Source organism: Megascapheus bottae, unplaced genomic scaffold (assembly GCF_031878675.1).
Source record: "Megascapheus bottae isolate mThoBot1 unplaced genomic scaffold, mThoBot2.hap1 H_1, whole genome shotgun sequence".
In the NCBI taxonomy this organism is placed as follows: Eukaryota; Metazoa; Chordata; class Mammalia; order Rodentia; family Geomyidae; genus Megascapheus; species Megascapheus bottae.
Window position 1 is genome coordinate 3,871,628 of NW_028327858.1, and position 17,593 is coordinate 3,889,220.

A 17,593-nucleotide genomic window follows, 5' to 3' on the forward strand; every position below is an offset into this window, starting at 1 on the left:
TTCAGCTGTTCTTGTCTCCTCTGAAAAGGCCAAGGTCACTTCTTCAATAATAAGTTAGGAGTGCAGGGTTACTGATGAAGAGATTGCATTTCACGATGGATGGAGAAAGATTCCCAGCTCTAAACCAACCCCTTTCACTTAGCAACAGTATCTTAGCAATAGGCGGGTTGAGAACCATCTTTTTTTTGGCTTTCCAAGGGATTGGACTCAGAATCTGAGTCCTTGGGCTTTCTCAGGGCTAGAGCTCTACCACTTGAGTCATAGCAACATTTCTGGCCTTTTCCATGTATGTGGTACTGAAGAATAAAACTCTGGTCTTTGGACATGTTAGGCAAGCACTCTACCACTAGGTCAAACTCCTGGCCAGTTGGGGCCATCTTGAGTGACAAGATTTAACAAGATAATATTCATATAATAATATATAAAACAAAGCATCTATACCAATATCAAATTCTTTGCCAAGGGAGGAGGGGTAGCTTTTATTGATAGTCAAAAAGCATGCTGAATTTTAATCAGAGTCACAATGGATGGGGCAGGAGAAAGGGATGGATGTGGAATTAAGTATTCATTGAGACATAAAAATCAAGCAGGTTCGTGATTAATTACTGAGAAGCACAGCAGTAGTGGAGATATAGAGTGTTGAGGAACAATGAAACCAAAATAAAGGCAAGTCATAGAGAGTGCTCAGCAAAGTTCTGGTCCATGTTTGTGAATCAGAACTGTTTTAAGGTGTTGGAGATAGTATTAGACTTCATATTTCAAATATATATTCATGTATGTATGTATGTGTGTATGCATGCATGTGTCAGTATTGGGGCTTGAACTCAAGGGCCTGGGTGCTGTCTCCTGAGCTCTTTTTGCTCAAGGCTAGCTAGCACTCTAACATGATGAGTGACAGCACCAATTCTGGTTTGCTGGTGGCTAACTGGAATTGCACAGACTTTCCTGTCCAGCTGGCTTTTAACCACCATGATCCTCAAATCTCAGCCTCCTGAGGAGCTAGGATTGCAAGCATGAGCCACAAATGCCTGGTTTCAAATTGCAATTTAATCCAATGCCTCAGCATTGTAGGGTTTTTGCTGTATTTCTTTAAAATAAACCATTTCTCCAAAACACTTAGCAATACAAAATCCTCTGTTACTAACAGAATGTTGATAGGATCTCGTGTCTTTTTGTCTTTGAAAGGAGACCTTCATAACACATTGCCCTTGTTCCCAGACTTTCTTTTTAGTATTCAATCAATTTGAGTTCAAAATAGAATTCATATAAATGAACATGCTTATGCAAAGTAGGATCAGCTTATTTACATGAGTTACTGTGAAAAAGAAAACGGTTGCAAGGAAGAGAAAATGGAGAAAATACAACACTGGATCTCATAAAACCTCTATCACAGTATCCGTGTTATGGAGTGTGGACTATGATTCTTAGGATGGGTCAATAAAGGTATTAACTTTCCCTCTCTCTCTCTCTCTCTCTCTCTCTCTCTCTCTCTCTCTCTCTCTCTCTCTCTCTCTCTCTCTCTCTCTCCCTCCCTCCCTCCCTCCCTCCCCCCCCCTCTCTCTCTCTCTCTCTCTCTCTCTCTCTCTCTCCCTCTTTCTCTTTCTCTCTCTCTCTCTCTCTCTCTCACACACACACACACACACATCTATGTATCTATGTATCTATCTATCATCAATGTATCTGTCATCTATGTATCTTTTAAACTACTAGGTGCCTAAATGGCAACCCAGTCATTTTCAATTTCTTGTCATGATATGTCTGTTTAGAGTTGTACTGTACATTATCTTTAGCACCTTCAGTCACTGAAATAAATGTTCTATGCATGTATCTTTAGTGCCTTAGAGCTGCAGCAATCATCATAAAGGTCATCATTATGTTTCTCACAGTTACAGAAAGGAACCAGAGTTCTCTAACTATGCAGAACAGTCACTCAACAACTCGCTTTTGCTTCTAGAAATCTGGGTATTTGTGGAACTTTCCTGGGTATCATTTTTTCCCTTCTTGCTTCTCAGAAGGATGCTATGTAAAGCGCTCCAAATTCCTTTCAACTCAACATTTCTCCTTTACATTTTATCTAGGGGGAAAGTGAGGATTTGTGCACAGAATTGTAATAATGTGTATAGGTGGGAAAAAGAAAGGAATCTACAACTCAGTAGAGAATGGAAGGAGTAAAGCATCCAAATTTCTGTCAGAGTGGTGCCTTCTGGGTCTTTACACCAGAGGGTGACTCTTCAGTGTGATGCTTACCCTTGACTCGAAAAAGAATTTTCACTTTAATGCATTGTCTCAATGACTGGACATAACTTTTTCCCTGAAATCACCTTCTTTCTAAGAACTGATAATTTCCAAAAATAATCTTGCTAATGTATCCAAAATTTCATATGGAATAATAAAAGCCTGCATAGCAAAAACAATTCTTAGCAGAAACAACAGCACATGAGGAATTTCAATACTAAACTTCAGATTTTATTACAGAGCTATAGTGACCAAAATAGCTTGGTACTGGCACAAGAACAGGCCTGAAGACCAATGGAATAGAACTGAGGACACGGATTTTAACCCACAGCCCTACGGCCATCTAATTTTTGATAACGGAGCCCCAAAAATAGAATGGAAGAAAGACAGCCTCTTCAACAAGTGGTGCTGGCAGAACTGATTAAGCACCTGCAGAAAACTAAAGTTGGATCCTTCTTTGTCACCCTGCACCAGGATTAATTCCAAATGGATCAAAGACCTGGAGGTAAAAGCAGTTACATTGAAAATTTTACAAGAAGGAATAGGAAATACACTAGTACTCCTTGGCACAGGAGTCCCTTCTTAATAAAGGCCCAGAAAGACAACAAGTTAAATGAAGTTTGGACAAATGGGACTGTATTAAACTGCAGAGCTTCTGTAAGGCAAAGGACATAGCTAGCAAACTAACTAGAAAGCCTACAGAGTAGGAGAAGATCTTCACTAACCATACAATGGACAAAGGCCTCATATCTAAAATATATCAACAGCTCAAAAATTGAATCACTCCAAAACTAATCTCCAAAGTAACAACCATCCCATTAAAAGATGGGCCAAAGACTTAAAGAGAGTCTTCTCTGAACAAGAAACAAAAATGGCCTATAGACACATGAAGAAATGCTCGACATCTCTGGCCATAAAAGAAAGGCAAATCAAAACAACTCTAAGATTCCACCTCACTCCAGTTAGAATGGCCAGGATCAGGAAAACGAATAACAACAGATGCTGGAGGGGATGTGGCCAGGAGGGATCACTACTACACTGTTGGTAGGAATGCAATCTCGTTCAACTATTATGGAAAGCAGTATGGCAGTGCCTCAAAAGACTAAACATAGAGCAACCCTATGACGCAGCAATTCCACTACTTGGCATTTATCCAATAGTCCAGAAAGAAGGACATACTAAATTCACGAGCACAACAATGTTCATTGCCTCACTATTTACCATAGCAAAGATATGGAACCAACCTAGATGTCCCTCAGTTGATGAGTGGATCAACAAGATGTGGTATTTATACACAATGGAATTCTATGCTGCTGTCAGAAAGAATGACATCGCCCCATTTGTTAGGAAATGGAAAGACTTAGAAAAAATCACGTTAAGTGAAGTAAGCCAGACTCAAAGGAACATAGGCTCAATGGCTTCCCTCATTTGTCATAATCAGTAGAAACCTTGGGTTCTCCTAGCAGAGATTTACAATAGAGCAAAACCTAGATACATAAGGCCATACAGTATGATGCTAAATGAAAGGACCTCCAGGATATAGAAACAAAAGCCACATAATGAGTGATTATTGTCCTTAATGTACTATGTTATCTCTTATCTCTTATCTCTTTTGCTGTCCCTTGGTTATCTCGTAGTGTTACAGTATTTCACCTTGTTATCTGATATATTGTATATATGCGTATTTGGTTATTTGAAGTCAAATAGGGAAGTGGGGAAAACAAGATGAGGGGTGGGAGTGGGGGGAGGAAAATGGTGACCAAGACATGAGAAAGGGTATCAATGTTTATGAAGTAATGCACCTTTTATCTGGTGAATATAATGTAACCCTTCTATTAATTACAATAAAAATATATGGGGAAAAAAGAAAAATTGCTAATGTAAATTCAAAAGAGGAGTCCTTAGTTTGTTATTTTAATTATCATAGAAGAAAGAAAATCCCTTACACAGATTATATGATACTTTTATGCTTTATTTTTGTTTTCTTTTATTATTATCTTTAAGGAGCTACATAAAAAGGGTTCCAAGTCAGCATGTTGATTTATGTGCACAATGCATCTCAATCAATATCACTCCTTTCATTCTCCCTTCCCTGTCAATCATAACCAGACCTCTCCCCTCGTTTTCTTTTTCATGTATATACTTTGAGTATGCTCACCATTCCACTCTCCATTTGCCCTCTCCTTCCGAACCTCAGCACCACTTCCTGCTTTTTTCTATGTATGTGGTGCCAAGGAATCGAACCTGGGTCTTCTTGCCTGCTAGGCAAACATTCTACCACTAGGCCAAACTCCCAGCCCCTCCATTCATCCTTTTTAAGCTAAGAAATGTCTTATGGAGCATACTTGGTGATGTTTTCTCTATTGTCAGCACCCAACTTGTATTTGTTTCATCTTGTATTTGCTATTATTTTTCTACATAAAAAATGGACTACAGGAATGGCAAACTACAGAAAGGCCTCTCATTCTTGACACATAAGGTAAGTGATGTTGGTACAATTTGAGATTTCGCTCTTTTTTCAAGTGGCTCATTTTAAGAATTGCATTACAACTATTGGCTCCTACAGGGTTAAAAGATGAAAGAATTTTGAACCCCTACACTTCCTATGATAATTTATAGTACATTCCTTATGGAATATGGATAATGATTTTTAAAAAATTATCTTTAAGTAGTAATACAAAGGAATTGTCATTTAAAAAGGCAGTTTATAAATATAGTAATCTTGATCAATGTCATCCCTCCCCTCCCCACCCCCTTGCTCACCTTCTCTACTTTGTACATTGGATTCTGGACTATGGACAATGATTTGAAGAAATTAATGGGACTATGATTTAAAGAAATTCAAACAATTCAGAGGATGAGAAGCAAATGAGGTAGCCCCACCCGCATCATTTCTGCAAACTAGAGAACTGTGGATCTATTATTGATTTACATTAGAAATAAAAATCCAACATGAACAGCCATGCCAGTAATTAAAGAGAGTAAACAGGTTGCATGTTAACAGGCAAACAATTAAATTATTTGTTTCCTAAGGCCATGTAATGTGATTGTTATCTCATTCCCTGGAGGGAGACAAATAGATATTAAAAAGGTCTTTCCAATACCTGTATCAGCTAAAGCCAACAGCTAATTCAATAGATTCGATCAAAATCACCACTTCTCTCACAGCTCCTGATTTATGACTTTGGCTACATTTAGTCATCACTCATTGCAGTTTGCTCTGGAGTGCTCATAAATTATGCCTCATAAATAAAAAGATACAATCAAGGAAATCATATCAATTCATCTACAACCTTGGAGGATATTTTCCCATGGTATTTACGCTAATGCTTTTTTTAAAAGCGTAGCTTGTTGTGAGTTTTGAATATGTTTGAATAGCAATATTCCAAAATGGGTTTGACCAGAATTGTGGTTAGAGTGGTTCATGGTGAGAAAGAGAAGGCAATAAATCTAAAATTACATGATTGTTTCATTTCATGAATAGCCCTGTAAGCTCCAGTTGTAAAGGAGCAAGTTGCTAAAAAAAAAAGTCTCTTTTACTATCCACCTGTCTAATTTTTCTTTTGTCATCAGATAGTTTTTTTAAGCATCTCTCTTTGCCTGGTACTTTATTGGATACGTTATCATCACATTTTTATAGCTATAGTCCCTGTATTCTAAGCTCCTTTCATCTAAAAATAAAACACTTTAGATCACGCAAGACAGAACATGATTTTAATTGAATTCTAGGTCTCAGGTGAAGAAAGGTTCAGGGAGACATTTTGCTTTCACTAGGTTTTTAAAATGGTAAAGTTTTGTCTGGGTGGCTCAGGCCTGTCAGTTTCAGAGGAGGCTGAAATCTGAGGATTATGGTTCAAAGCCAACCCTAGTAGGAAGGTTTGTGACATTGTGATCTCCAACTTACCAAAAAGCTGGCCGGAGAGCTGTGATTTAAATACTATAACGTGAACCTTGAGTGAAAAATCTAAGGGATAGTCTTTTGGTTCTGAGTTCAAGCCCAATACTTGAATATACACATACATACCCAGAAAGAAAAACAGATATGATATAGACTACATATTCTAGAAAAGAAAGAAATATCTGTATATGTATCTATGTATGTATGTATGTATGCATGCATGTATGTATGTACCTACCTACCTACCTAACCATCTGTCTTCTATCACTGGTCATACAGTAGAGATATTGTCTTTGTGCAGGGTCTTCTCCTAGGAGGTAAAAGTTGAGCCAAGATGCAATTGGTAGGAGGCCACAATGTGACAATCTGCAAGAAGAGAATTCTATGCAAAAAGGAGAATCTACACAAAAGGCCTTTGGCTGATTCTTAGTTGAGGACTAACGCAGCTGGCTTTTATTAGTGACATTTATTATTTATGGGCCAAGAAAGAAGAGAGTGGCTTGACAATTTAGAACACATGAGGTCTAGAGAGCAATTCCACAGTGCACTTCTGGGCTACAGTGACTCGTTATGGATCAGCAAGAGATCTGAAACCCTTAGAGCATTCTGAGTTTAGCTTGCAGCTTTCTTTGCATCTTCACTCCAGAGTTCTGAGAGGATTTGAAGAACTGAAATCTTGGCTTTTCAGAAATTTGCCTCCTATGTTAAAATTTGTTCACTGGATGAGATTTTCTATTCCGCATTATTATAAGTTAACATTCCTCAAAGAAATCCCTAAGCCTGAGGAAAGAAAAACATTGGTGCAAGTCAATTGGTTCCTTAGAGGAAAGAATATTATTTCTGGTTTCCATTACAAATATGCCTATAGATATCAAAGAGATCCCTATACAGTTTTTAGCTGCTTATAGGCATCTTTGTAATGATCAGATCCATCAACAGATAGATAAATCAATGAGCAAGAAGAAGTTCTAACCATTTTCTTAAAGATTTCAGCTAAAGGCAACTGACTGACTTAACTATGTCAATGGAATTTTCTACCTATAGATTTGATTGCTCCATGGGACCAAGTCTAAGTTTATTTAGAAGTTTATGGAAATATATACCATTTCCAACTTAAGTCTTTAGATTTACTCAGTATTTTTTTTATCAATAATTCCAGAGGGGCAAGTCATTCTGGCAAGCCTGCCATATGATGTTCTAGTCTAGAAAGGATCTGACTGAAGGGAGAAATGTAACATAAGGAATGAGAACCAGCTCCAGCCATGGATATAAGGACATGCTGGCTTCTTTCTAGATCATCCCGTGACCTCTGTCCAGCTCTGCAAACCAGGAGGCTGACATCTGCAAACCGCCTCACCTGGGATCTTTTCTCTTCTGATTTCTTTCTATTTGGGTCTGTTCCAAGGGAGGAAAGAGTTCAGAGGCTTTATTATTCCAGTACCCTCTTTTAGTTTGACAAGGTTAAATTCTTCACCAAGTTTTTCCCTTGTTCTTTTAGGCCTGCAAGAAAACAGGTCTTGGCTATACCTCGTCTTTGAGTACTTAACTATTCTTCACTAATTTTCCAAAATCTGCTTATATCTCTATAATTCTATTAAAATTGAATTTTCTTCAGATAGTCTCTCTTGACTGTGCTGTCTCCTTCAGAGATCCTGCTATACACGAGGAGAGTTTCTTGTACCAACATTGGCACACATGTACCAATACAAGGTGTGTTCAGAGAAACAATTAGTCATAAAAAGGGTAATTGGAAACAGGCTCTCCCTGTTTCCTCCTTTTTTCCTTTTTTCTTTTCTAAACACAGAAAAAAACAGTATCTCCTGATTTTTCTGTGGTATGATTTGGGCCAAGTAGCTCTTTCATATCAAGGTATTCCTGAGAGTTTTCTGTGGAATTAGTGCTGTCCCTGAAGACAAAACGAGGTCTCTTCTTTCCTGGGTCTGTTTTTGGCATTACCCAGCTTTTCTAAACTGTTTTCTAATTTCTATCTTATGTTGTCACTGTCACTTTTAAAATCTATGTTCAGAGCTACATGTTTATGAATCTTTGATTCACTGGCAGGTCTCTGTCTTATCAATTAAATTCCATCTGCTGAAGGTGTAGAATCAATAGTTTTTAGCCTCCCACCTCAATCTTAATAATTGGGTTTATTCTCTGAACATTAGTACTTCATTATGACAGGTTCCTAAGTGCCAAAAATACATGATAAAGAAAAATAATTATAATACATCTTATCCTTTCCTGGAAGATTTTGAATTCTTTTCTAAAAATAAATTATAGTTAGGCCTCTACTTATAGCTACTCAGGAGGCTGAGATCTGAGGATTGCAGTTGAAGTCCTGTGGTACTTTTATCTCCAATTAACCACTCAAAATCCAGAAGTGGCACTGTAGATCAAAGTAGTAAAGTGTTAGTCTTGTGCAAAAGAACTCAAGGACAGTACCTGGGCCCTAAGTTCAAGCCCCATGACCGACAAAAAATATTTCCAGGACCTAACCTTTAGATGACATTGAGGAAGCCACATTTTCATAGTCCTATTGTGGAACAAATAAAGTTTAAAAGTATGAGCTACAAGGGCAGCTTAGAGTCACACTTCTTCATTCAGTTGGAGAAAAAAAAAATTCTGGTGTGTTTAACATTTATTTCTAGCAAACACACAATGTCGAGGCAGGAATATCAATCCTGACTTAAAGATAAATCCTCTTGCATCTGCATAGGAGGGAGAACCACTTCTGTTCTATGTCTGCATTGTCCCAAAGGCAAGGAAAACTACCAACAACAAGAGCTTAAGTATAGACCCTAAGCAAGTTTGGCAAGACAGAGCAAGAACAGGACATGCTCCTGAATGCCTTCACACAGGAGAGGTAAGGTGAGCTTTCTGGCAATGAATGCTGGAGGGTGAGATGTGATTTGGCCAGGCCTAGCGGCAGACCTAAATTTTCTACTCACAGATATGTTCTGATGGCTGTCTGTATCAAGTGCTAAAGTTGTAAGTGCATGCACTGCTGGAGTCAGACAATATCAATAAATCATTTAAAACTCGGAGCTTTGGAAGGTGGAAGGAAGGGAGCTTAATTCTTATGGGAGAAACTAACCAAACAAATGCGTCCATGCTGGCCAGAAATATGTTAGTGAGATTAAGACCTAATTAAATGCAAGTCCAAAACCAAACAGAAAGCATGTTCAATAAGTAGTCTTTAAGGGTAGCAAAGAAAATGCTTAGGAAAGAAATGGATTAGGGTGGTGGCAACAGAAAATAAGCAACATGAAGCAAGTAGCCAGGTGCAGAAAAGTCAGTCCCACTTATCAGATTTGGGAGGAATTTTAGTCCTCTCTATTTAGGAAAATAGTTCTTTTCCTGAGAAGAGAGATGGTAGAGGCTAAACTGCCATTTGAATGAGTGTCATTCTTTCACAGCCAACGGTGCACTTGAGTAGATATTTTTATTTCTTTCCGTTTCTGTGCCAGTAGCGAGGCTTGAACTTGGGGCCTTCTGCTCTCACACGTCCTTTTCTGCTCAAAGCTGACTCACTACTACTTGAACCACATTTATAATCCACGCATTTTGCTGGCTAGTGGGAGATAAGAGTCCCACAGACCTCTGTCTTGGCTGGTCTTTGAATGACAATCCTCAGATCTCAGCCTCCTGAGTAGCTAGGATTATAGGCAATGCCAAGCTTGGTTAACTATTTTTACATTCTGATTTTATTAATGATTCAATGACAAGACAAAAGAATTATTTTAATATGGTGGCTCTTTTCCTTCTTGAAAGGAAGCATTTCTTTATTATGACCAGAAAGAGGTGGAGCTGGAGGGGAGGCAAGAGGAAGTTTTGGAACATTTGGCTAGATGTCTAAGGTTTCTTAGGTCTCAGAGAGGGTATGAAAAATTATCTTGCCAAAGTTGTGAGATTTTAACGTAACTCTTTTGTCTTCCGCTTGGAGAACAGGAGAGCAAGCCTGCATATGCAGGGCTACTCTTATTCATTGTTTAAAGACAAGAGAATAAGACACAGATTTGGGAGAGCAGATAGGAAATTCCCTCAAAGCCTTTGGCAGAGTCTGTACAGAATGAGGCCAGGTAGATTCAGGCTAGGATGAGGAAAGAAAAGTGAGAAGAAATCAATCTAGCCTGGAGTCTCCCATCCAGGTTTCTGAGGCCTATTGTTCTTGGTTTAAAATTTTTAACTCAGTGCCCTTTTCTGATGAACAAACAAGAAATTCCTTTCTGTTTAATTTGACTCAACAGTCTTCTATGACTTAGTGTAAAATAATCATGAAAGCTTAATGTTGTACATTTTGTAAGGCCATAAATTGAACCTGTGTAGTAAACTGGAAAGTTATATTGATTGTTTCCATGTATGTTTTGGAATATATTGAGCATAAATCTTAAGGCTAAGAGGGATTGATGTTCAAAGCCATCGTAGGCAGGAAAGTCTGTGGGGCCCTTATCTCTAAGCACCAGAAGACTAGAAGTGGCACTATGGCTCAAGATAGTGGAGCTCGAACTTTGAGCAAAAGAGCTCAGGGACAGTACCCGTCCCTGATTCAAGCCCCTTGACTGACCAAAAAATCATTAAGAAATAAATAAGTAATTTTCAGTTTTGTTACCCCCATTGATACTTCCGTATGTTCATTTTGGTGATGGTTAATCAACTACATAACCATTTCTTGTCTGAAGCTAGCTGTGTTCCCATCAATACAATTTAAAGTTATCAGCATTAGAAAATCAAGCTGGTTAAGATTAGGATTTGTTTTGTCAGGTGCTACAAGCTGAAGAGCACAAAAGCCAAACAAGAGAAGATGAAGTTTGATATTCTAAGGGTGTCATTTATCCCCCGTTGGCCCATAGAACTTAGAATTTGAAGGAACTTCTTTCCATAGGTGAGTACCTGAGCACCCCAAATCCATAAAACCCCTGAATCTATAATACACCGACATAGTCCCCAGTGTAATGGTATTTTCAGGCAAGAACTTTAGGAGGTAATTAGCTCCTACTGAGAGGAGCTCTGGAAGAAAAAGAGACTAACGGGAACTCTCTCTCTTGTCCCATTCTCTTTCTTCTGTCCCTCTCTCTCTGTTGTGGGCCAGGTGAAGAAAAGGATAAGATGGTTAACCATTAACAGGAAGTGGCTCTTAACACTCACAGGTTCTACTCACAACTTGACCTTGGAATTTTCAGTCTCTCTAACTGTGAGGAATCTTTGCTCTTTAAGCCAGCCAGGGTCTGAAACTGGGTTATAACAAACCCAAACTAAGACAATGAGAAAGGTACTGGAAAGATTCATTTGCTCAAAAGTTGAGAAAGACTAGAAGCTGCTGTCTGTAGTCTCTCCTTCCCTGCTCTACTCATCATCCACAATGTGGTGGCCTTTTGTGGTCTTTTGGGGGTGATAGGACAGGAATAGCCTTTCACAATCCCCTCCTGTGGTCTTCAGTCAGCTGTCTTTGGCAGGGACAGTAAGGAGGCCTTTCTGTGTCCCTTTGACAAAACATCCCACCTGTCCTCTTATTTAGGGACAGAGCTGGTCTTGTAGGAAGCTGTTATGCTGTGTGGGCTCCAGCAGTGCAGCAATGGCCCCTCATACCCGTGAGCCAGAGATGTTCCTCAAAGGCTGACCAGCAGCATCGGGCCCCTTAGCCAGGAGGAGACACTTGAAGCATGCAGAGCCCTTGAGGATACATGGGTGCTTACTGCCAAAACCAAAAAACAACAAAAATCAAGTCGATCAAAATGAGGGAGTTTCAGGAAAACTAATTAAGTCACTGACAGCATGATTCAGAGAAGAGGGGGAGCCCTGGAAGGCTTCTGCCACTCTGTGATGAGTCAATGCCTTAAGCAGGAGTATGAATATGAACGCACAATTATGGAGAGCTGCTCATTAGCCTGTGCTTACTCCCTGAAGTGAAGAGCTTAAACACCAGTAAGGAAGGGAGATCAATGGTAAGGCGAGGGCCCCAGGCCCCACCCCATGCAATGAACAACAACAAAATGAGCCAAACAGAAATGAGAAACAAAGTTCCCTCAACAGGAGCATCTCATGGAGTGAGGCTCACAGAGGTGCCTCTTGAAGCTTGTGGAAAGATCATTGTCTTACCTTGCTTGTTTGATAACAGTATTTGAGTCTATATACATATATGTATACATATATGTATATATACACATACATGCCTACATATGTATATGTGTATGCATATATATAATGTATTAGCATTGTCCAATTTTGAAAGGAATGAATCATCTATTAACACATATTATTGGATTTGTAAATATTCTGTAGCAGCTCAGTAAGCTGCGATCCTCATCAAGAGAAAAGAATTTCACATTGGGAAAACTTCCTTTCGTGAGAAATATCTCATTTATGTGTAAAGACGAGTTTACAGATTTATGGAGAGACCCTATTTTGGTAAACTCAATTGTGTTTGAGTATTCACAAAGAGCTTCTGCTTTCTGCCATCTGTCAAGCCATCTACCTACACTGGTGACATACAAAATGACTTCTAATGTTTTGGTTTATGCTTCAGATCTTACTGGTTTTATTCTTCACCTTAGAAACAATGTTGAAATAGCTCCATGTTGAGAAATCTCATTTTAAACAATGCTGCACTTACCAACAAAGGCTGGGCATTAAAAGTCAGAGGCAAAATGAAATAAAACAACCATGACAAGAACGAAACAAAAATCCAGGAGAAAATAAAATGAGGAGACAAGAAGAGCTTCCCAGACAATACATTCTGATCTCAGTTCTAGTGTCACACCTAAACCATAGGACTCTTCTTTCAAAAGCTAGGTATAGACCAAGGTAAATAAAATGCTTATTCATTGGGATTAGGACTTGCGGTGGCTGGCTTCACTCACTCAGGTGATGGTTTATGACCGTTTGTGACAGCAATTCACAGCCCTGGCTGCCTATTAGAATCAGCTGGGGAATCTTTTGAACAGCTGGAATGCGGGATCCATTTGGGAATCAAGACTCGAGGGCAGAGCCAGAGTGTGGTCATGGGCATCGAGAATGTTGTAAAAAGTTCCCCAGGTGACTCTAATGTGCTGTCAGGGTTGAGAACCACTGATTTAGGAAATCACCACTTGAAAAAAAAATCAAGCTTAACTAGCACACTGCTGCTTTGGGGCAGTATTTTTAAAAAGGAGTGTATTGTAGACCACCTCCGCTGCTTGTCAAGAAAATGGATTGCTGGTGTCCCTCTTGCCTCCCCTCAGGAATGTGTGCCGGGTTAGCTTTCCATTCTTGCAAAAGATGTACTATATATATATATATGTATATATATATGTATTAGAGATAATCAATTTATATGGGAGGTAGGGAAGGTTTATCCAGGCACACAGTTTCAGCAGTCTGTGGTGAACATAGGTCATAGAAGGAAGGTGCTCACTTCATGGTGACAAAGAAGCCAAGAGAGAAAGAGGAAGGGGCTCTTTAGGAGCATACTCTGGGTGGCCTGTGGCCTCCAGCTAAGACCCACCACCTGGCTTCCACCACCTTCAGATTGCATCACTGACTAGAACGAGTGGATTTGAGAGCAATGCAAATTCATCTCAAAGGCAAAATGTTCTTTTAGTTTTTTTTTTTTTAATCTTCCTCCCACCTAGGACTTCACCAAAGGCAGATGTAGAATTTACTCCATAAAGGCTCAGCATTTTGTGCAGTTACATACATGAGGTAATTTAGTGCAGGTACTTCAGTATTTAAATTTCAACTTTTCAAAAATATCAGTTTCCATACAATCTGGGTCTGTTAAGCTTAATTTATTTTTTTCTTGGTCTCTGTCCTTATGTTGTAACAACATCCGATTAGCTATAACTGCAAAGTTCAGGTCAGTTTATTATGAAAACCAAATTAAATGTGGTGACTTGAGAGGAGTGTGGAGGAAGACCTGTGACATTAAGCTGGCAGTGACAATTACAAAAGAGACAGCACAGCCGGAGACTCTTAACCTGTCTCTCTTCTGAAATGTGAGTCCCTTGATCATGCTTAGCTCCTGATGAGAAATTTTTACTAGAGATAAGACACATGCTTGGAATTTACCAGTCTTGAAAAAAAACGAGATGAGACTTCTAGAAGCCAGGTGGCCAATATCCAAACCAGTGATATGATACCATTCCTGCTTGGCATTCAGTATTTTTGAGTGGTTTAGTTTTGTCTAATATGAATTAAAGATTTCAGGCCATTTGCCCTGGACTCTCTTACAAAGGTACATTGTTATTCATAAGGCAACCTAGGTACTGAGGACTGAGAGGCATTTGATAACTTGACAGTTTTCAGTGAAGATAATGAGAAAAGGATGGCCACCTGGATCTAGACTGTTTCCAGCTGTGGCATCAGTAGGTTTTGTATTCGTTTGTGACATAAACTGTAGTCCTTATCCTAAACCTCAGACACTGACAGGTTATACAATAATCTTGTTTTTCAGGTTTCAGAAAGGTAACACAATGAATCTACTGTATGTTTTGTAATAGCTCCAGCGCCATCGCATTAATGATCTTACAATAAAACAATATTTCTGCAAGAAGATATGTGTCAGTGGGATAAATTAAACACTCTAGACAGCCTTAAACTTGCTTAGATTGGTTTTGCTGCCAAATGAGTTCTGATTGATCAAAAATACACTACTATCAGTGATTAATAGATCTGAAATTGCAGGCAAAAATGTGGATTTATATCTGTGTATTTCTTCAAACCCTCAGGAACTTTCTTATGTTTTGGATGCTAAAAATTTCACTGCCTACTTGATACCAAAACTTGTTGGCATAAGACCTACTCTTGTCATGCATAGCAGACTGATACATTGGCAACTATTTTTTTTTACTAGTTATTGATATGATAAATGTTTTAAGGAAGTTGTAAATTCAAGAGAAATGAACATAGCTTCGGATGGCAAATCATAGAAATTCTCCATATTTAAAAATGTTATCAGACTATTGTTCTTAGAGTGTGTGTGTGTGTGTGTGTGTGTGTGAGTGTGTGCACGCGTGCACATTCATCCACCCTAATACCGTGGCTATAATTCAGGACCTTGAACTCTCACTTGACTTCGTGCTCACAGCTGGCCCTGTATTACTTGAACCCACCTCTACTTCCTGCTTTTTTCCGGTTAATTGGAGTTAAAGGTTTTTCATGCCCCGGCTGCCTTTGAAATATGATCCTCAGATCTCAGCCTCCTGAGTGTCTAGGATTACACGTTTGAGCTACTCAAGTCTGACTGCTGTTTAGTTTTAAAAGCTATTATAACTATGTTTGATTGAGCAGTTTTTTGAATCACTGTCAATTCTTCCCAGAGCGACAATGGAATGTGCATACATTCTCCACTTGAATTGTTGGCAATGCCTATTTCTTACCTGGTACTCATACTCTGTGAAAGGCAATAGTTCAGAATCTGTAAATGAACTCAAGCTCCCATTGTAGATTAATACTGGACTGAAACTTTCAGGCTGAGTTGCCTTTTGTCTTCTGAGCAACTGGAAGTATAAGATTTTTCCATTTGGCTGGATGGGTTCTGTCCACCACAAGGAAACAATGGGTAGGAATCCTTTTCTAGTCATCAGCACCTGCAGATGTGGGGCAGGTTGCATCAGTGGTGCAATCTCTAGGGTCTGGGTGGAGGTCCAATCACTCAAAGCACATCCTAGGATGGTACAAGCTTGGATTCGTGCTTCATACCTGCAGGACAGAAGGCAGGTCACACGTGATACACAAAATCAACCTTCATGGGACAAATCTTCCCTGTGTTCCAGATTAAAGGAGAGACTCATTCATCTTTTTGTTGACAAGTGGGCACAATTCTTCCCATTCCATCCACCAAAAGAACACAATAAACTTTCAAGATTCTAATCCATCCTGAAAATCTGGTACTCTAAAATTACTTAACACAGAACTCAGTGGAGAAAGTACAAATCAATTGCAATTCTGGTCTCCTCCTACCAGTGCTACTGGGTCTAACTGATGCCCCAGGACATTTCTAGGTCATGAAGGGACATCATTGAGTTAAGGTCTCAGTGGTAATAAATCCATTCACCTGATACTTGGCAGCTTAAACAAGCTTTCTTACACCCGACAAAGACCTTCGGAGGCCAAAGTGAATCTAGGTACCCACTAGATTATCCATCATGAAGACACCTTATCACCATCCAGTTAAACTCAACTAATCAATTATATTTTGCCTCATAGCTGGTGTCTGCCACTTGGAGAGGTCTATTTACATAGCATTGACTTTTCTAATAAAGCAGGCTCTGCTTAGTGTTAAGTACCTATGCTACAAGTAAGCCTATTCCATGTTTTTTTTTTTATCCTGTTCCCAGGCCCCATTTATTTTATGACACCCCCAGTTTTTTCTCAAGTACCCAACTCTTGTCTTCCTCTCTTTACTTCTTTAGGTTTTTGCCTTTTCCATTTTATCTCTTTGCTTTAGCCACTGCTTTCAACTTTCTTGTTTTAAAAGCAATTTATTTATTACAGACACATAAGTCAGATAAAGAGTACATTTCTTTTGAACAACATCACTCCTTAATTGTGCCTCTCTTTTTCTTAGTGTTTCTTTCACTCCATTGATTTTCTACTCTTTCCTTTTCTTTCTTATTGTACCTGTCTCTGCTGTGATGGGATTATCAGTTTCTTGGTCTGAAAACCTATCTCTGTGTTTGAATTTCTAAGAAATTCCATGAGGAATTTTGATTTTCCAAACAGGGATTATTCTTTTTCTGGATTTTCTGTGGTTGTTTGTAAAGCCTGTATCAGTTACTAGGACATGTCTTACTGACATAAAGTGGAATGTACTAATTCCCAAAGTCAGTAGATATCAATATGCTTTAAAAACCAACCAAACACCCAAGCACCCAACCAAACAAAAAATGGCACAAGCTGAGCACCAGTGACTGATGCTTGTAATCCTTGCTATTCAGGAGGCTGAAATCTGAGGTTCTCAGTTCAAAGGCAGCCAGTTTAAAAAAGTCCAAGAAACTCTTATTTCCAATTACCCATCAAACAGCCAGAATGTAGAGCTCTGGTTCAAGTGGTAGAACATCAGTCTTGAACAAAAAGACAGAACCTAGGTCCTGAGTTCAAACCCCAGGCAATGAAGCTTGAAGCTAAACTTTATGTAGTGTTTTGTTCTGTTTGATGCCATGAATATAATTGACAGCTTCAATTAGAATGGATGATGAAGGAGTCTTTCACATGTGCTTCAATGTTACTGCTGGGCTTGCTAGATTAATCTTTCTTCTCAGATTAGTAAAAATACCCCTTTCACATATGGAAACCCAGTTTCTCCCTTAGAATTCTTTTTTTAATATTTTTATTGTAATTAATAAAAGGGTTACATGATATTTTCCAGATAGAAGGTGCATTAGCCCTTAGAATTCTTTTGTGTGTGTGTGTGTGTGTGTGTGTGTGTGTGTGTGTGTGTGTGTCGTGGGACTTGAACTCTGGGCCTTGGCACTGTCTCTGAGC

At 39.0% G+C, this 17,593-nt stretch overlaps 1 protein-coding gene across 1 annotated transcript in view; it reads right to left on the minus strand.

The window, feature by feature from the left end:
- Positions 1–17,593, minus strand: part of LOC150039010 (usherin-like) — a gene marked incomplete at its 5' end in the record, with an annotated part of 572,498 nt that overhangs the window by 21,508 nt on the left and 533,397 nt on the right. Inside the window, one exon of the mRNA XM_090328110.1 lies at positions 15,487–15,808. Within this exon, the coding sequence (XP_090184236.1) occupies positions 15,487–15,808 (322 nt within the window). The remainder of the gene's footprint in view (positions 1–15,486; positions 15,809–17,593) is intronic.